Source organism: Scardinius erythrophthalmus (assembly GCF_964197995.2).
Source record: "Scardinius erythrophthalmus genome assembly, chromosome: 14".
Lineage (NCBI taxonomy): Eukaryota > Metazoa > Chordata > Actinopteri > Cypriniformes > Leuciscidae > Scardinius > Scardinius erythrophthalmus.
This window is the reverse complement of record NC_138234.1, coordinates 26,027,063-26,048,580: the sequence shown is the minus strand read 5'-3', so window position 1 is coordinate 26,048,580 and position 21,518 is coordinate 26,027,063. Positions and strand designations below refer to the sequence as shown.

The 21,518-nt window shown below is 37.9% G+C and overlaps 1 protein-coding gene across 3 annotated transcripts in view; it reads right to left on the bottom strand.

Moving 5' to 3' along the window:
- b3galt2 (UDP-Gal:betaGlcNAc beta 1,3-galactosyltransferase, polypeptide 2) overlaps window positions 1-20,299 on the bottom strand; it is a 34,516-nt gene extending 14,217 nt beyond the window's left edge. Inside the window, exons 1-2 of one of the 3 annotated variants that reach the window (XR_014031562.1) lie at window positions 19,552-20,299; window positions 8,863-10,500 (exon numbers count right to left, since the gene is read on the bottom strand). Coding sequence is in view for 2 of the 3 variants with exons in the window: in XM_081384702.1 (XP_081240828.1) it covers window positions 8,927-10,240 (1,314 nt within the window). In the remaining variant the exon portion in view is untranslated. Of the gene's footprint in view, window positions 1-6,888; window positions 10,501-19,551 lie in introns of those variants that run through there. The other 2 variants (XM_081384702.1, XM_081384703.1) reach the window with 2 other exon arrangements.
- Window positions 20,300-21,518: the final 1,219 nt, after the last annotated feature.

The window sequence follows — 21,518 nt, the reverse complement described above, 5'->3', positions numbered from 1 at the left end:
AAACGCATTTGTTGCCATTTTGACACATGACCCCATGTAACGTGATGCAGAAACACTGTAATAATTAATATAATACAGTTAACACCGTGATCTTATTAAAAAAAAGGACTGTTGCCCTTACTTACCTGTTTGAAGATGTACGCGCATCAGGTGAACTGGGCGAACTGAGCCTCGCTGGTGACATTGAAGGCATGGCCGTAACCAGGGTTTGAAAATTAGTGAGGTCCGGGGTGAGGTGCAGGGCCGGATTAAGAATTCGGAGGCCCCTGGGCACAATGTGTTGTAGGCCCCCCTTAGGCAGGCCAAATGTATAGTTTGTCGAAGGATATTTGAATTTTGCATTAACAGTTTTAGTTTACTGACTTAAAAGGAACTTTGTTGTACTATGCTGGAGTAAATTTCATAAATGATCGTTCTTTCCCATAGGATTTTGTAAAACTATGATGGGTGGACCTCTGTCCCTCTAGGGGGGTTCGGGGGCATGCTCCCCCGTAAGAAAATTTTGTACATTTTAAGGTTAAATGCATCAATCTGGTGCTCTTTGAGAGCTCAAAATTAAGAGCTTCAACGGGCTTCAACCCATGAACTGTGCAAAAAGAAAAAACATTGACTTGTACCTGGACATTAAAGGGGGCTCAAACTTATTTTTTAGTTATGATATAGAGTTTGTCTACATTACATTATCACTGGTGTTTTAGTATGCCAAACAATTAGTGATATATATATATATATATATATATATATATATATATATATATATATATATATATATATATATATTATATGTATATATATATATACTGTATAAGAATATGACACATAGGCCTACTGATGATGAATAAAGTATAAGGCTATTAAATAGCAGTTCCAAAATAGTTTTTGTAAATACAAATAAGTTGGTATGTCAGACCACAATCATTTAGAAATATAGTGCAAAAACACAGTGAAAATAAGTGGCATTTTTGGGTTAAGGAAACAACAGTAACCATGGTAAATACACAATACTAACATGAGCTGTTAATGAACATGACCACTGATCCTGATGAATAGAATGAAAATTGAATGAACATAAACCTGCATGTAAATCATTCCAAACATGAAGTAAGTTGCGGAATTTATTGGCACTTTTTGGTAATTTCATGACTTACAAATTGACATCAACTACGATGTTGTTGCATCATGCTTGTAGTTTCTTTTGCGCTTTATTTATAATAAAGTGACATAAAGCGCTCTGCCGCATTTGCGCGTGTAATTGAAGAGGACGCGCAACGAGACTGACGGGACAGGAAAGTACGTTTTTTTTAGGTGAGAGACTTTTTATTTCGTAACAAGTTACAAATAACGTTAGAATAATGATACAGATCTGTATTATGCTATTGTTTTTGATAGTGTTGTAGCCTACATTTCTTACAGATAATCATGATCATTGCGTTTGTCTTACCGAATTTGGTATCTTCCTGTCAGCAATTACAGTTTGTCTAAGCTTCTTCTTTTTATTAATGCCACGAAAAACATTAAAAAAAAAACAAAAAAATAATAATAATGAGAAAAAAGTTCAAAGCTTGTGTTTTGGAAAAGAAAATTAATATATCACTAGCCCTAACATTCAACTTTCCACTTTATTAACGTCCTAAAGTGTCACAATAAATGGGAAAAACGAGTCCAAAAGACGTATAATAGGTGGATCTGGCAACACAGAGGCTGCACCCGCGCCCTCACTCACAACCATAGACTGTAAGCTCACAACGCGCTCTCAAGCCCCGTTCACTGTTCCTTCTCTCAGCGACATGAATTGCAAACACACATATGACGTAGCTTAAACGGCTAATTAATCATTCAGAGAGCTTGAAATTTTATTTTTGAATATAAAAAAATGACCGAGGTCCGGACCTCGGTGACCTCATAGCTGGCTACGGCCATGATTGAAGGTGATGCGTGCACGCAAAATTTGACTTTGGCGTATGCATAACACGTCATTTGAAAGTTTTTGCAAGTATACTAATATCAATGTACCAGTAGTAAACTGCTTGGGACTAAATAGGCCCAATTTTAGTATATAAGTGTATTGTAAGAGTAACAGTATTCAACTTTAAGTGCATATCTAGTTCACAACTACGTTTCTAATTTGTTCTGAATCTGTACTACAAGTAAACTTATAAGTATACTAGTAGTTTACTATTTTAATACATGTCAATTTTTTTTTAGTTTAAGTACACTTTGAAGTATACTCTCAGTAAACTACTAGTTTAGTAGGCTTATTAAGTATACTTGTAAGTTTTCTTTAAGTGAACATAACATCATACTTATTGTTTACTACTATTTATATATTATTTTTTCACTTTAAGTATGCTACTATGTTCCAATTAGGTATTAATTTTTTATACTTGAAATATACTTTTAACTGTACTTTTTTTTGCCTCGTGCATCCTTTTTTATCATATTAAAAAAAAAAAAAAAATTCAGTAAAAGCAACATTTTAAACAAAAAACTAGATGAAGTAGATTGAGTCCATTAACGCCCCCAAAGCTTCACAGTCGTTTCCTCTTCATGGGTTCAATACTTCATTGGGTAACGGGAGGCAGTTTTGATTTATATGCTGTTTAATAGTTGATGATCGCTTTGTCTAAAAAAAGAAGCTTTCAGTAAAATTAGCATTATGCCAGCAAAGATCCACTGGTGCACACAGTGGTTGGATTTGTGATTTTCAGTACATACAGTTTTTCTCTCTCAAATATTAAAAGCACACACACGCACACACACATTGGTTTTATTGTTTTACCACACTCTGACATCCATACCAACACACCTACACAATTATAGCTGCATAATTTATTCAATTGGCTTTATAATATGCAGAAGCAAAAAACACAGAAAACAGGAATAAAGCGAGTATTTGCTTTATAGGCCAAACCTGAGAAAACGGCACCATCTGGTAACAAATAGTAAAAATGTAAATTTTGAAGCCTTACAGAATGAAAGCCTAACAAAGACTGCATCCTTTTATGGTTGAATGGCCCTGGGGATTAAAAATTTAATGGATTTCAATGGAGACATTTTTGTCCTTAAGGTCCTGAGTGTAACTATTTTGTGTACCTATAGATTCATTAAAGGAAATGGAGGTGAAGTGGTAACATTCCAAAAATACACATACACCTGTGCCCAAATTCATGCAGCTGGCATTAACAAAGGCAAAATGATTAAAATACAAAACTGAAAGAGACAAAAATGTCCATATGGTCGCACAAGGGTTAAGTATATTTCCGAGAAGTAGAACTCAAAAGTACACTTTCTTATTTTTAGTTTAAGAGAAGTATACTACAGCATGCTTGAATGAACTTTGTGTTATAAGAAAGTCCACATGACCGAAACTGTAAACAGCACTGTTCAGTTCACTTCCTTCTTTAGAAAAATCATTAATTTAGTTAATTTTTTATGGCATTTAGCGCATGATTGAACTTGTTTGAACTGTTCTTGATACGGTTCCTGCGTCTCACTACTCAACAAGCTTAAGTGAACCCCCTCTAGACTGCATAATGAAAGCTGTGGACCTTTTACAGACCTCAAGGGAACCCCTGATGCATTTCTCAAGTTCTGCACGACGCTAGATTGACATCCTGGCTGTCTATCTGGTTATATTACACATGCTAGCGAACCAGTCAACCCTGCAGTCTTGCTTGAGTTGCCAGCTTGAATTTGTTGAGGGGTCTGTGTTACCATGTGCACTCCTATGAACAGTGTGTCATGGGAAGTGAGATGTAAGGCTTTCCAATCCTCCAGCACGCTTTTTTTTTTTTTGAGTATTAATATGCTTTCCAATTAGATAAATGACAGCTGAGAATAGCAGGGGTTCTTCCTTTTGGGAGTTTTCAAAGCAGAGCAGTCGAGTGTATCAGAACATGTGTCGTCAGGAAAATATGAACATATTGTGAGGATTTTTCATTCATGTGATTGGGTGTTCTCAAAGACTTTGAGCTATTAGGATGATCTCAAATTCACATTAATACTAAGCGATATAAATTATGAATTCTCTGTAAACAGAAATGGTCAGGGTTTGTCGCTTTGGCACAGACTCCATGGACCACTAAATCAATCGAAAGCACTATAAAAAATTAATGAGAACTTGAAGTGTTTGAACCACTGTGCCCACAAAATCTTTGGAATATCAACCATTTTATAGCTTGTTTCTTGTCAAGATGTGATTTTAATGTCATAAATGTGAGGATATCTGTCAGCTTTGAATTAAACCATGATAAACAAATAACCAAGATTCAGTTTCAGTCTTCAATGAAAATGCATGTCAAATACAAGGTTCGAGTCAAATGAATGTTTATTCAATATTTATGAATACTCTTATGAATAATTAACAACCGTTTGGGAAATATACTTGCATGCCTTTTCATGTTGCAGTATGGACGTTTTTTTTTTTATGCACACAAAAATGTATAAAAGGTAAATGTCCATTTTAGAAGAGATTCAATTGAAACATGCTGAATTATCAGGAACCAAATATGTAAAATCTCCTCTTATTTACCATCTAATATCTTGTGTAAAATTGCTCCGGAGTAGGTGGATATGAGAAATTACACAAACATTATGCACCCATTAATTGGGCTAATTGCAAATAATTTTCTGTTGATGAAGATCTCTCGCGCGTTTGGTTTTGATAACGGCGTACACATCGTCCATGATAATCAGTTGTGTTTCATCTCCCTGGAATCTGGAAGGACATTGTGGAAGGAGGCCATTGTTTGGAATATTTACAACAAATGTCAGCCATCAGTCGTCGCTGACATTTGATGAAAAAATGTAATCAATGTGAGCTTGTCATTGGGTTACAAAGGGTTCATATTGTGTGAATGATCCTCTGAGGCAGCAAGTCATTTAGCCAGAAGTAACAAACGGCCACATGAGGCCATTATGTTGGATCTAAAGCTTGTTTACTGTGTGTTTGAACAGATACAGGGGTATGAGGGGTACGCCGTTGTTGGCGTGGTCAAAAATAGCATTTTGTCAGCTTTTTTAAGAGCCATTTATAGCAGGGTTCCTATCATGAAAGCAAGTCCTTCTCAGCTTCTACACGTCAAAACAGATCAACACATTGATTTTTCCATTCGGACATCTCCTGGAAATCATAGCCATTACTGGTCAGAGAAATTGTGCAGTGTTGCTCCTTAAAGGAGATGGTCTTAAGTGCTGGGCTAGGAGTATCTTCCCTCACTAGTTATACTTTGGCAAACATCCACAAGAATATCGGCTCCAGAATGGAATAGAATTGGATTGGTTGAGCAGAAAAGTACTCGGTTGCTCGGTTCTACTGCAGGTTATTCACCTCCTAATGACTCAATAGCAAATAAGAGTGTCCATGATACAGAAATCTAGCTGAAATGTAATAGATAGATTGATGTTTTAATGGTATTTTTTAAATGAACATTTCTTTAAAGAAATAATGATAAAAGATTATCCCAAACTTATGGAAGCGTATTTCCGCCACAGAATAAAAAGAAAGGTAATTGCGACTTTTTTTCTCACAATTGCGAGTTTACAAAACATGTCAATTACGTGATATAAAGTCGCAATTTCCTGTTATAAAGTCAGAATTGTGAGATATAAACTCGCAATTCTGACTTTTTTCTCAGAATTGCATGTTTATATCTCGCAATTCTGACTTTATAACACAATTGCATGATATAAAGTCGCAATTGCGTGTTATAAAGTCAGAATTGTGAGATATAAACTGTCAATTGTGAGATAAAAAGTCGCAATTATCTTTAAAAATGTTTTGTTTTGTGGCGGAAAACAAGCTTTCATACAAATTACTTCATCAGTTTTTCTTTTCAAGAATTCCATTCCTTTAACAAAGCTGTTATTCGTCATTTTGATATCAGGAAAATTGCACATTATCACCTCTTTTCACTTTCAGGGCCGCCACAATTTTTTTTTTAATTAATGTACCTATCTATCAATTGCATTTGAATAATTTTTTTAATAAATGATTAGATCCAGAGAAAATGAAAGCCACTGACTCCAATTTAGTATTCAATGGTATATATTCATATGTTGCTCCCATTTGCTGTGAGAGTGAAAATGACTTAATGAGGAAAGTGGGTTTACTGTAGCTAGGCTAAATTGACTGAAATTCTTCAGGACATTCTTGGGCGTCCATACCTTGCATGGTCAGGTATCCTTGTGAGGGAAAAGCGCTCTACCTGATCCGAACTAGAGGATATTTCCATTAAAAAGGTACATTTACTCACACAGCATGTCTTGTTACTTTATTTACTGAAACGCCACTCTGCGTGATTCAACAGTGGTTGCTTTTCAGCGAGTACAAAGGAGAGTTTTTAGCGCTGTTTTGTACATGCCCCAACAGCGATCACGAATTCCTCGCACGTTTCCACATGAAAAGAGCCTACACCTCAAAAGCATGGATGTCAGCAAGGCATAATGTGGCCTAAGGTATTAACTTACTTCAAAATATCTGCCAAAAATATTGATATTGACTGCACTTAATGTAGTAATGGAGCCAGATTGTTATTTCTGAATAATTCGCAATGTCAACATTTTCATAAATAAAGAACAGAATTTGCTTTGTCTGTATGTCTAAAAATGACCACGCAAAATCAGTGAAAGTTTCACTTCTTCAATCTCGCTGCCGTGATATTGGCTTTCAGCGAAGTTGGGACATTCATCATACTCTGGTACTCGCTATATTTCTGGAAACGCGTCTCTTGGTCCGGGCTTTTGGCGAGCCACTCCATCATGGTGGACATCAGAGTTCTTTTCCCAGGTTCACTTTTCACACGTTTAGAGCAGCACAGGTTTTCAATACTGATCAGTCACAGCCTCTTTGCTGTTCATTCATCACTCGCCCCCAGTTATTTTTTTTTTCTCTTGGTTTCTCTCTCTCTCTGGTAAATCAGTGGGACAAAGTGTTGTGGATGAAGTGCGCTAATCTTTCTCTGTGATTGCACAGGGCGCGGCGGAATGAAAGCTGCTTCTGTTGGTTATATTCTCTCGCCCTTGGCCACGACTTTGATTCCTATTAATTGAGGGAGATAAATGCTTAACAAGAGATGAGGATTTAATGGATGCATTGCAATGGAATTGCACGTTGTTGTGCAAATTAACTTCTGTCTAGCAAGAAAGTAATTCTTAGATGTTTTTAGGGTCTAAAGCAATGAGGTCATGGAAATCTCCAGATACTCAGGACAATTTGCACTTTTTAAATGTTACCTTGTCATATTTGAGTGTAGAAATTTGTGCATAGTCCATATGACTTCACAAATGATCCGTTTTAAGTAATATTTAGTCTTCAGCACTTCTTATTTTTGTTACTATATTTATAAAGATGAAGTGACATGAAACCTCTAAAGCATGCAAGTAAATTATTCCATTCTTTCTCTAGAGTAAAGTTCCGTCTTTTATCTTCAAAACAGTTACTGGAGGTGAACCCAAGTAGACTAGTAGAACTGGAAAGTGACTCATTTGTGGCACAATAACTTATATTGTGAAACTTATTTTTACAACAGGTATATGGAAAAGTCACCTGTAATTGATGCACAAACTCTGCATCTAGCACTTACCGTAGTCACTCGAATATGTGGTTAATTAAAATTAGAATGACAAATGAGTAATGAAAATGATAAATAAACCCTTCAAATGTTGCCAGCGTCAATTTAATTGGATTACTCTTTGCTAATGTGTAGTGAAGCCCCCCCACTAATTATATATTTTGACCCAGAGCAACACTATCCACTTTATCATTAACGCATTAGTCTTCGGTTCCATCTGGGGACTAAGTCTAGGATTTTTCAAGCCTCATTTTAATTTAATGAGTACATAATGGTGATTTGAATGTTGATATTTCTCCATAATGCTTTGAAATTTGCATGAATTATGCAAATTTTGACAACAGAGACATTTTTAATTTTGCAAATGAAGGGTGCAACTGTCTGTAAAAGTCAATTAGAAGTGAATTATTAGCAGTAATGTTTATTTTATCAGATTTAAAGTCTCATGTCAGATTTCCTTTTTAGTTCTATGCTGATGGAAATTTCATGGGGGTCACTGAGGTAGTAACCAAAGATGTTTTCAACTCTTCATGTTTTGCATTGCTTACTAGTGCATTATTTATGACAATGTGGTTGTATTTCTTAAGAGAAATGTGTCTGATCTAAATAATCACATAGTAAAATTGGGTTTCAGCTCATGCCGAGTAATACATTATTTGAATAATATCCCATTATTTAAATGACCACACCTCCGAGACAATATGTTTAAGAAATACATTTAATAAATATTTTTAACGTACCCTCTTTAAGGGCAGACCTGTATATTTAGTCAATGAAAAGCTTTGAAAAATATTATTTTAATCATATCTGACTATGATGCATTTAAATCTCATATATTATCTTTTATACATACTGTTTTAATTTGGTTTGGTTACTGTAAACCATTTGCAGGTTTTAGGTAGATAGAAAAATCAACATCATCTCATAATGTCAAGGATGGACATCACTGAGATTCAAAGAAATGTGTCACAGTACAGATACACCACCATATGATATTCCCAATTGCTCTTCCTTTGTATACAGAAACAGTGAGGATCCCAATAAAATTGGCCCTTATTAAAATCAGTCAGGTGTTAGCTTGAAGAGAAACCTCTTAATATGTCTTGGTTAATTGGCACCTGAAAATGGTGGTACCACCATCGTCTTGTTTTTGTAGTGCATGCTAGATACTGCACACATCAATGTCTCTGGCTTCCCTTTAAAAAGACAGGTTTACAATACATAACAGCTCTCTGAAATTAAAAAAATAGTTGTAATTGACAATACCAAAAAACACTGTGCTGTTCCCTACCTCATATACTGCTGAAATTTGCACATGCTGTGGTAACACTACTGCACCCCTGAGCCCTGGCTAATCACCGAAGACCTTCCCACTGCAACTTCCTATGGCGCGGTCGCCCACTCCTATCCTTCGCCATGTTAAGGCAAGGATTGTGCTTGTTGCTTTGCAAGTGATTCCAGTATTTCATGAGTTCGTTGGGCTGGAACTGGTGAGAGGTGATCAGGTGACTGTATTTGCAGCTGGAGTACGACACTCTCCAGTGGTTGAAGAGAAACTCATTTGGTGGTGGCACTGGGTCGATCCGCAGTTTGGCCAGGCAGATTCCCACATACACATCCTCGAGATGAAGGCGACGGATACTCAATGAGGCATTGTAGATTTTCGCAGCCATGTCCCCCGAGAATACATAGCCTGTCCCGGAGCAAAAGATAGGGTACCTCTCGCTGGAATACAGCTCTGGTGGCATGTACCACTTACTGTCCTTGTTGCGGTTGGGAGCATAGCCTCTCATTAGGTAGCCTGTGAAGTAATTCAGTCGAGGTGCCGTGTTTGGCTTTAGCAGCTTTTGGATGAGATATTCTGTGTTGACAAACATGTCACTGTCCGTCTTCATGACATAGCGGGCGTGCGGGCAATAGCGAGCAACCCAGCTCATGCCCATCAGCGTCTTGATGGTAAGGTTGTAATAGGTGTCCAAGAAGTCCTGCTGGATGATGTCACGGTACTGCAAGCTCTCCTCGTCAATGGAGCTCTGAGGATACGCTTTAGGTATCCTTCCCAGCAGAAAGAGCCGCACGAACCCGTAACCCATCGCCACGCTCTCGTTGCCCCAGGTCTGTCTGATGGCGTTCCTTGCCTCCAACTGCCTTGGCTCCGCAGCAATTAGCAAAACCAGGAAGGGACTGCTTTCGTTGCACTTGTAGGGCTCATTAAGCAGCCAGTGATAAGGCTGGGCTGCCAGACGGCCTCCCACTCCCATTTCCCTGTGCAAGCTCTTGGTGTTGCTGTTGGTGTTTGAGTTGTTGCTGCTCGGCGAGATCTCCAGTCCCACAATCCCCCGGGCAGTAATCTCAGCCTGGTGAGAACTTAAATTGAAGTTAACAGACGGTTTGGGGAGCACATAAGTATTGTCTTTCCAGAGGCTACGCAGTGAGCTTTGGTTTCCCTTCGCACGCTCCTTGTGGGGGCGCAAACCCCGCATGGTGTAGACCAAAGGGTTGTCTCGCAACCAACTCCGGCCCTGCAGCAAATCCTGGTGGCAGTAGATGAGAAACAGGGCGAAGATTGAGGCCAGCGAGAGAAGGCCTGCTACATGTGTGCGGAAGAGTGACCGCTTGACATTCCAGGTCATCTTGATGGGGCAGCAGTGTCGCCGACGCCACTGCATGATGTAGAGTGGGGCTGCTTAGCAAAGCGCGGCGGTCACAACCAATCACATCAAACATGTGTCGCAAACAGCCTGAGGGTTATCTGAGCTGGCAGATGGGTGTGTTCAGGGCCGCAGGTGGACCTACGAGGGGGATGACAAACTGTTCATGAGAGTTGCAGGGATGCGATTCTCTGACCCTCTCCAGTGGCAGACGGTCATGCTTTGGGGCAGTTTCCTTCTGAAGGACGACTGCTTCCTCCGACTGATGTCTCTGTGATCTAAGAACGAGAAGAGAAAAACAATGAATAATACTGGGTGGTGTCGCATGGATAATGTACAATGGATGGCAGAAGATCCTAAATTACATTTATGAGCCGTATACTGCTACAGTAGTAGTAATTTTGGCATTCATTTCATTATTTCATGATTCATTTGTGATTTTCATAACAAACAAGGTTTTTGACAGCACAAACCTTCTCTCTACAGCAGCAACGCAATGATTTTTCAGACTCCTACATTTGCTGTGCATGGCAACACTGTGGGGGAGATTGCTAACAGGGGTCTCTGCATATCATGAGCTAACTTTTACTGCCCTGCATGAGAGTTTAAATTGCAGGTTTGCACAACATGGCATTCAGTGTGAACACTGCTGCCTCAGAGGCCCTCGAAGCCACCTCCCCACCCAGATGCACTCTAACAGCCAGAGAGGGGAAGTATCCGTCAAAATGAATTTTCAGGCTCCAGCAAGCAATGTTGCAGGAAACGCAGCCAGAAGCTGCGAGTGATAACAGCCCTCACCCCTTATTCACCCTCCACCTTAAACTTATCAACACTGCACCAGAGGGATAGGCCTCCCTGCTAGCAATTTCCTCTCTTAACCATTGCTTTCTCACACCGGGGGTTATTAGATTCTAGAACCTCTGCCCAGTAATGGTGAACAAAAATAGAAGAAAATTATTAGAAAGGCAAAGCAGAGGTTGTGATTTAGAAAGTCGTGTTTTGTTCGGAATCATTTTCAGAGCTATGTTTAAAGGTTCTTTCTATTCTCGAGTTATATTATAATTACATGTATAGTTACGTAGCATCACATTTATCTCAGGCATTTAGTGTCGACAGCAGGTTAGTTAACTAGAGAAATTAACTCTAGAGAAGCATTTTGTATATGCACTTATAACAGTGCAGTTTATTTCCCAAACAAATATCAAACATAAAACAAAGGCTTGGCATGGCATGAAACTCAAAACAGAGGTTACAGTGAAACAATACTTGACAAGGACAAGAGGCAAACATGAGGGCTTAAATATGCACAAGACTAATGACAAGACAAGGGACACCTGTGCACTATGAAACAATGTACCAATGACAACATGACTATTATTTTATTAGACTGTTTAAAAACAGCCGATGATCAGTGGCGATTATATCCTGTCAATCAAAAGAGTGCTGACAAACGTGTCCGACTGCAACTCACACTGTGTGAGAAGAAAATTTCTCGAGTTGAATTTAGGGCAAGTTAATGCGACAATAACGCATTAACAGCTAAAAACAGCTACATAAAAGCAGGATCTATTTGACCCTCTGAATCACCTGTAGTTTAAGTCAGGGTTGCCAGATCCATGGTTTTTCCCTGTACTAAACATTATTTGTAGCGCCTCTCATCCAATAATCGCAAATAGCTCTAGGGCTGTCGCGATAACTGCAATATTGTAATTAGGGCTGTATTCTTCCAGTCGATTAGTCGATTATTTGGTCGATACGTTCTGGCTCGACCAAAATTCTGATTGGTCGATTTTTTGCCGCGTTCATTTCATTAGTTTTGTCGCGTTCATTTACCGGTAATCAGTTTTGCCGCGTTCATTTCATCAGTTTTGCCGCGTTCATTTCATCAGGTGGAAAGCACTAATTGCTAATGGGGGTGTTTTCAGAGCACCCCTGTTTCACAGGTAACAGTCTGTCTTCAGAACACCCCCCTTGTTTTCACTTCTTTTGGATTAGCCCAACTCACCGGAGAAGACGGACAGATTGAAGAAAGTAGGCTACTAGAAGGTTTGCTGAATATTACTTGATCTGGTTTGTTTAATAAATATTATTTTTTTTTATTAAAGTGGACGTGCCTTTTGTGTTTAAGAGTAAAAGCTTTAAGTTAATAGTCTATTCGTGTCTCAGCCGCGAAGCTGAGCTCCTATGTTCAGCCCATAGACTGTAAAAAATAGGTTCAGCCTCACTCTGTGCGAGCTGCACAGAGCGGCTGAAATTATAGAGTCTGTCAGTTATTATAATACATATGACAGAAACAATTGTCTAAATTATGTTACATATTCCTCAAAAGTTCTTGTCATGATATCACTAGTTGACAACATAGTACTATTTTCGGAAATCATAGGCTATGATATTGTGCAGGTGCACGTGATGCAACGCTGTCAGAGCCGACAGCCGACAGACTCGTGTGTCAGACTCATTTCAGTGCAAATTAATTACGTCAAAAACGATTTAATACTGCAAATAGCCTACTAGTTTTTTTTTATGTTTATTTATAATTCATTTAGGCGGACAACAAGGCTACCAAGTACTGCGCACAGTGCGCAGCTAATTAATTTAACGTTTTTTTTTCTAACGTCATTTTTAGTCGATTTTAGTCGATTTTTAGTCGAAAACTTCAGGACTTCAGTCGACCAAGATTTTCTTTGGTTGAGTACAGCCCTAATTGTAATACCGCGCTATTGACAAGCTAACTGCAGAGGAAGGAAAGCAACCACAGTGTTCACTTTTTTTTCTCATTTCTTGTTCATAATTGTGAATTGAATGTTAAATAAATTAATAATGAATACAAGAGCGTTACGAGTGTCGTTTTCCCACCAACTGTTTGCATCCGGTGTTTTGTTGATTTTTTCAGGCGCTCATGTCCCAAAACCTAATGTAACGTCGCCAGTTTGGGAACATTTCGTCTTTCAACCGAATGAAAAGGGCGAGCCAGCAAATTAAGATGAACCAATATGCAAAATCTGGGGCAAAAAGGTCCCTGTGACACACGGCAATACATCGAATTTGAGGTCTCATCTCGCTAACTGTCATCCAGCCATCGAAGCGCATGAAACCTACTTTTCAGAGACTGCGGTGCCGAAAATGTACAACACGGTAAAGACATCGATCAAAAGCGAGCTTATGAATGTCGACTACTACTGATATGTGGTCAAGTGTCAATATGACTCCTTATATGAGTCTAACGGCTCATTATCTGAGCTTGGACTGGACTCTGAAATCACGTTGCCTCAAAACAGTGTTTATGCCCGAGAACCATACGTCTGACAATATTTCGGAATCATGCATTTGAAGAGAGGTCCCTGGATGAAAAGAAGCTGGCCTGTATCACTACAGAAAACAGGCCCAACATCGTGGCAGCAGTGAAAAAGTTGAACTGGCCGTGGCTGAACTGTTTTGGTCACAATTTAAATTTGGCAGTGACAAACGCAATGACAAGCATCAAGAACCGCACAGCCCGAGCAATATGGCAAGCCGTTTTAACTTTTATTCATTTCCAGGATATGAAACGAATTGATATACAATTCAATTGTAGAGCTCTCTAATTGTAATTCTTACTAGTAACAATTCAATTGTAGAGCTCCATAATTAAAAATGAATGGAAGTCAATGGAGACATATGACTAGTAAAAATTCATTTGTAGAGCTCTCTAATTGGAATTGTTACAAGTAATAATTGAATTAGAGAGCTCTGTAATTGTAATTCTTACTAGTAGTAATTGAATTAGAGAGCTCTCTAATTGTAATTGCTACTAGTAAGAATTGAATTGTAGAGCTCTCTAATTGAATTCTTACTAGTAAAAATGCAACTACGACGAGTAACGCTGGGTACAATTTAAGCTAAAACGGCTTGCCATAGCCTATGGTGACATTATAGTGAAAATACAATTACAGATATCAAGAATTATAGTTTTTACTAGTTGAAATTCAATTGTTGATATCAAGAATTATCATTTTAACTAGTGAAAAGGTAAATGCTGATATCAAGAATTAGCATTGTTACTAGTGGAAATGTAATTCTGATATCAAAAATTGCCATTGTTACTAGTAGAAATCTAATTTCTGATATCAATAACTATCGTTTTAACTAGTGAAAACTGAATTGTTGATAAGAATTCATATCCTGGAAATGAATAAAAGTTAAAACGGCTTGCCATACGAGCAATGGGCCTGTGTCACACATTGGTCAGTACATTTTCTCAGAGCTGGTTGAAGAAAAGAGATCTGGCGAAAGCACAAGAGGAACTTCAAATCCCTCAGCATGACCTCATACTGGTAAGTTATGAAATATAAGATTTTTGATAACTTATTGATCATGTTATTAGGCCTTTATAGGCAATAAATAAGAATGAAATAATATGAATGAAACAAATAAAAATTAAACAATAAAATACGGTTACAAGCCTACTTGTCTGTTGCTGGATTAAATGTATTTTTCATTTAAACATAAATATTTTGAAACTAAAATTATTTCAAATAGGATATATATAAAAAATATATATATTATGGCTAATTTCAGATTAATTTAAAGGGTAACTCTCGCCAAAATGCAACCTAGGGTCTTTTTGTTAATCTATCCGAGGCAAACTTTCGTTTAAAAGCATAATTAGAATGGAAACACCACTTTTAAAAACCAAAAACCAACTTAAAACATATCTTTTTGCTACTTGTTTTCCTGACCCCTGACTTTATGATCTGATTTCTATGTTTATGTACCACTTTCTATTATGTTATCCATCTCGGTTTATTTGTATTGTTTCATGTCTTGTTTCTATGTCATGTATATTGTACTTTATTGTAAAGCGACCTTGAGTTTCTTGAAAGGCGCTATATAAAATAAACGCATTATTATTATTATTATTATTTTAAGTTTGACCGTATTTTCGTTTTCGGTCAAATTGCCTTTTGAATGGGAGTGCTATGGTGGCACTTCTATGATAGTATCAAAAATCGCTATTTTTAAAACTCTAAGAAGGCTCGACACAACATGAAACTTTGCTCTAAGTATCACCAGGGGCTCTACACATGAACTTGAGCATTGAGAACATTGTTTGTGTACACAGAGTTTACTAAAAAGAAAGATTTTGAACAACTCGCCAACTCGGAAACAAAATCTGCACTAATCGAAGAGATGCTGGGAGTGGAGGACGAAGGGAGCGCTTCCAGTACATCAGTGGTTGGAGAAGAAAGGTAAGCGGTGGTGCCAGCAAAGAAAAAGACTCTTGGTGCTTAAGTCACGGACAACCTCCGCGTCAGCGTCCATACCTAAGAGTGCTCGAGCAGATAACGAGCTCACGCGCAACCTACAGGAGGAGCCCACAGGCTCCAAACGCAAATCCACTGTCCTGGTGGCGCGATAATCAGTGTAGATTTCCGCTGCTTTCCAAAGTCACAAGCAAATACATGTGTATTTGTGTAACGAGCACACCATCAGAAAGGGTGTCCAGTGCCGCCGGGAACATTGTTACCCCTATGCGATCCTCCCTGAAACCACATAAAGTTAATATGTTGGTTTTCCTAACGCGAAACAAAGACTTGACAACCCAGGTCTAAATCACAAGCTAAAGTAATATTTTGTTTATTCGCTGAATTTTCATTTACACTTTGTTTTCATGTGACACTTTAGAATTCTTTCGTTTTTCAAATTGGAAAAGGCATGTTCTTTTTGCTGTTTGGCATTTAACAATAAACAAAAATGTTTTAAAACAAGTCTCTGTCAGTTAGCAACAATATATGCTACATAATAATAACAACTCAACAATAGAACTTTATATGCACTAAAATCAGGATAAATGAGGTTTGCAAAAAAAAAAAAAAAAAACTGCGGTAATACCGCATATCACGCTATTGAGCCACCCATAAATTTCTTCACCGCGACAGCCCTAAATAGCTCTGTGCTTTGATACTTCTAAAAAGAAACAAAGTGTCATCTTTCAAATTCTGTCCATTTTATCACAAAATTCAAACAATAAATGCCGTTTTGACGCTCTTAAATGTGACGCGACAGATCGATGTCATCTCTCCCTCTTTAATACAAGTTACAGCTCGAAAAAACATGAATGAACATTAGAAGGTATGTTGAAAGAAACAGTACAACTTACAGAAATCAGTATCATGTCTAATGTAATCACTCAATCAGTGTTTCAACCGTGGAAAGATCCAACTCCTCCCACCTTACATATAGCCTACCTAAACCTACCCATCTCCACCCCCTGATCCCTAAACCCACCCCTAAACCTATCAATCTCCACCCCTTATATCTGGATCCAACTCTGCCCCCTGGATCTCGTGTACTGCAGTGAGGTGCTACTGAAGGTATCTGATGTTCAGTTTGTTAGATAGATATAAAAAAACACTAGAGAGGAGCTTATTTACAGTTAATTATACATGTATGTTTGAATAAATTTTCCATGAAGACAAGTGCTAATGAAAACTACCTTATATGTGCAACTGAGTTGTGTAACATCTCAGTTTTTATTTGGGTGTAATTAGGCTATTCTATCTGAAAATAAATAGCAGTTTAATATAATACCTCTGTTGTTAATTGTTACCAATATTATAGTGTACCAAACGAGAGGGTTCTCTGAATAGTTTGCATTTGCAGCATTATTTGGGCGAGATTTTTTTTTCCATAAGAAAAACCAAATTATCACTATCGGCCGATATTTTTGTAATTGGAGTAGGAAAATTATCTTTATAATTAGATTTTGTAGGTAAAGCAAAACCTGCCATATGTGCAATTTGCATGTTTTTTTATTTAAGCATTGTTTATTATATAATTATTAATTATAATAGAATTTATTTAAACACAGAGGAGCATTTGTTAAAAAAACAGTTTAATAAAAAAAAGATAAAAGTAATTTTGTGTTTAGTTTTCTCCCCCCTGCTGTACCAAACCCGTACTGAACTGTGATGTAAAAACCGAGGTATACGTACCAAACCATCATGTTTGTGTACCGTTACACCCATAATTAGTAGTGTTTAAGTAACGTTTATTGTATAAAAAAAAAAAAAAAAAAAAAAAAAAATTGCACATTAGGGTTTTGAACTGGGTTTACACAGTAACAGGGTTGCAGAAATGCGCAAACATCAACTACCATAAACCAAAGCTCAATTAACATTTAGTGTGATGGCCTGAGGTTGACGACCAACATTTTTATCGTCTCTTCTCACTGATTTATTATTGAAAAATATAAATAAATTCCAGGCCCTATTTTGTACCCTAGTTCTATGTGCTTTCATTGTACCCACCTACCTACCTACCTACCACCTAAATGTTTGTCTCCCTGTTTTGTTGCAACAACTGGATCAGAGGATGATAACCTTTTCAACCAAATGTGCTCGCCCAGCGTGGGCAATTACAGTTAGATGGAAAGAGGCTAAGCCTGGCTTTACTTTAAAGGTTAACACACTTCAGAACAGAGCGAATGAAATGCTCCAAAGGTTTCTTTTGTCATCCATTTGATATCCTGTAATGAGAGCCTCACTAGAGAACGCTACGTACTGCACTCACTTGGTGCTAGGTGGGTTTTTTTTTGTCAAGCTAACACATGCTTGTTTTGAGGAACACGAGAATAAATAAATAGTTGTGTATTTGCTAACGACAGAGATGAAGTGTTAAAATCAGCTGCTTTAATTTCAGTTTTCATTTCAAACAGTTACGTAAATTAAGAGCATGATGTGGCCACAGCGGTCAGCAATTAGAAGAGCAACATGAGACTATTAGACTTCTAATAGGAAACACCTGCAAACAAAGAAATTATGATGGAGATAAGCATAACTCGGCAATCAGTGTACCCTATAATAATAAATGCAGGAGCTTTTTAATGCACAGCTCCCACAGGATTTTGCTTAGGATTTTTCAAAACCATTTCTCATTACCAATGCATTGTTGAAATTTTTCTGTTGGCTATCTGTGTAAATGTTGGTTTCAGTGTAATAAGTGACAGGTATGCTTGTCTAATAGGATTCACATTTGCAATGACATCCATTTGTGAGCTCGATATTGTGAAAAATTTGCATTGCACATTAATGTTTTTGTACAGTAATATGTTCAGTGTTGTTAAACAAACATATTGCCTTAATCTGAGCATACAGATTGAAGCAAAAAATCGTAAAACTAGTATGTCAAAGCTAATGAAAAACCCTCCTGAAATTCTGAATGGCATAAAACAAATAATAAATGGAGGGGAATAAATGCAATGTACAATCACAACAAATGCGCACCAGATTCAATACATCTCCATATGCACTAGTGATTCTCCCTGGAGAAATGATTCATTTGACATTGAGTGTCCCATGTGAAAACACTTATCATGAGTGTTATCATCATCATATTTATACTACATCTGACACCACATTTTAATGTTTTCTTAAACTATTCACTATGGCCCTTACTGGTACATAGTCGTTTTAAATATAATTCCATCCATTACTCAAATGCCAGGGTCTTTATAAACCTCATATAGAAGTTTGCGAATGTTCCTTTGAAATGTGAATTTAATGAATCGCACATTGTGAGGATGAAGCTGAATGCATTTTATTCTCAGAGCATCTGTCATCTAACTTGGACTGAAATGAATACCATCCCCCCAAATTCTGCTAAAAGAGAACTGTGGCCAAATTAAACACACACACACACACACACACACACAATATTGCAGAATAATCTGTACAAGATACTTGGAGCATGCCAGCATACATATTGGCCCTTGCATACTTCAGCAGGTTGTTTCAATTGTTTTTATGTCATATGGCTTATGTGACTAATGTGACGTCTCATCTCCCATGAGAGCAAATAGGTTTGTTGATTCACGCACATTACTGTCACAATCTGCCATAGTCCCTGCAATGAACAATGTTACAGTGCTTTTAATTTTAGTGCATTCATATCATTAATATCATTGTGTAGCCAAAGTATTCACATTTTGTTCTCAAGGTTTGTATTACATCTCACCAGGCAGCTGTGGTGTTTCCATACTTTACCAGCTGGTACCATAGCAGTCACATTTAATGCAATGTTTATTTATATTCTTGGTTAAACTACGATCAAATTAACATTGTATTTGTGTGTGTGTGTGTGACTTCTGGTGTAGACAGTGCTCAAGCATTTGAATCAAGTTTTCTGCAATGTCCTTTAATTTACACAACTTAGTGATGAACTATTTAGTGATCCCTTTTCTTCCTCGGTATGCATTATGGTGTTTATAATTAAGATAGTTACTCTTAAGAGTAATTCGACTTGGAAAAAAACAACATTATAATGCGATATCTATATATTTGGAGACCTACCTCACTCTGTGACAAAGTGGAAAGATGCGCGCGCCGTCTGTCGACCCGCACCACGCGCCATCATTCCCTTCAGCCAAATAAATAAAAAAAAACAAAAAACCCCGACGATAAACCACCTCTTCACTGTTACTCACAAGAACTTAAGCTCATTCTTTCGTTTTCCATCTTGAATTCGTGCAGCGCAACCCCTCCTTCCATCTGTCAGGGGCTATTGTTGTCTGGCACTGTACACATTAGGCTTTATCTCCCATGCATTTCTGTGGTACTGTCCCTGAGACCGCTACTTCTTCGTCCGTTGATGCGAATTCCTGTAATTTCTTCACAAATATAAACAGCAGCGGGAGGCGGGAACGGAGAATTTATATATAAACAGAACTTCAACGGTCATACTCTACGTCGCGCGTTTGCAGTCATTATGAAGAGGTATGTCCGTGGAGTATAACGGGGGAGGCAGCGGATGCACGCGAGCAGGGAGGTTCTTCCTGTCAGAATAACGGCTGCAAGAGGCCTCTCCGTGCCTGGTGTAACGGAACACGACCCCGAAGTGCAGGAGAAAACAGCAAAGCCTGTCCTCTTCTCCAAATGATGTGTGGGGTGGGAATGGGGTAGAGGGAGGGAAAGCAGGACTGACTGACTGAGCCCCTGCGACGTCACTGCCTACTTAGAGGAGAATCCCACGTGATCCATTTAGAAACACTCCCACTCCCCCACACATTCTTCCTCCTCAGTGGAAGAATGGATTTAACTCGCCAAGGGGCCACGGTTTGGCTGGTTAGCTTCAACAGTTAGCCCCTGCTGGTAGATGTCGTTACTACACTATCATGGGGCAATAATGATCCGTCTCCATTGACGACCATTCAAAACTAGCCGACAGTCATTTTATATTGCTATTCATAAAATTTCAAATATTATAGTAACGTTAAGTGTCTACTTGTGACACCGGGTTTTTTTGTGCTTTAAAATAAATGTGGACTTTCATTTGTCATTCCTCTCACGGGATTCCAACATCTTTGACCAGCGATTTTTGTTTTGTTTACAATTAACGTTACTTTTCAAGCCGTCCGTGATTAACGTAACTATAAAATCATTGGTCCCACTTTATAGGACTACTAGTAGGCCCCATGTATTATTTTCATCATTTATAGTCCTTTAATATGCATTTCAAGGCTGAGATTATGCATCGTCCGCAGAGCTAACGTTAACGTTATTTACACAAAATAACATCTAAAGCGCATGTGACGAAGACAATATCTTTATGAACTTCATAAAAATATTTATTAGATTTAGGTAGGTAACAGAGAGACAGACAGTTATATTCAAAACAACACCAAATCTTACTAACTTACCATGATAAAGTGCATTTAAACAGATCCAACAATAAAATGAAGACAAAACATTAATTATCTGTGATATCTGTCGATAATGTTGGCCACTGAGAGTATAATGGAAATATAATTAACCACAAACCAACATGACTTCAAGTCCTTTAAATAAATGATTCTCTCTTCTCTCTTCTCTCTTCTTTTGGCATAGAATAAAATACCAGTTCAGGGTTCCTCTTTCGGCTGTTGCAGCCAACTGCACAACATGCAGGCATTACTGAGACCGCCGCGGTCGCGGTCGCAAAGATGGCGGCGCAAAGCTACAGTGACGTCATGTGAATCGAATGAATTGCTCGCACCACGGCTCACAGTTATGTGCAGTTTTAGCATTTCAGCACTTTCGGTTCCGGTTTTGGTTAAATGGTTGAAATAAGGTCTGTGGTGAACTCAAAGTCATGTGAAGGGAGTTGCTTGAAATCCACTGCTGCTTCAATGTGTAATGAGTGATTATAGTCAAGGTATTAATCAATATTTTTCCTTCTAAATATCAAATGAGTTGAATGACTTCTCTGGAGATTTTACTTTGTTATAGAAGTTACCAGTGTTATTACTGAAATGTTCTTTTCATGTATTCTTCAATGTCAG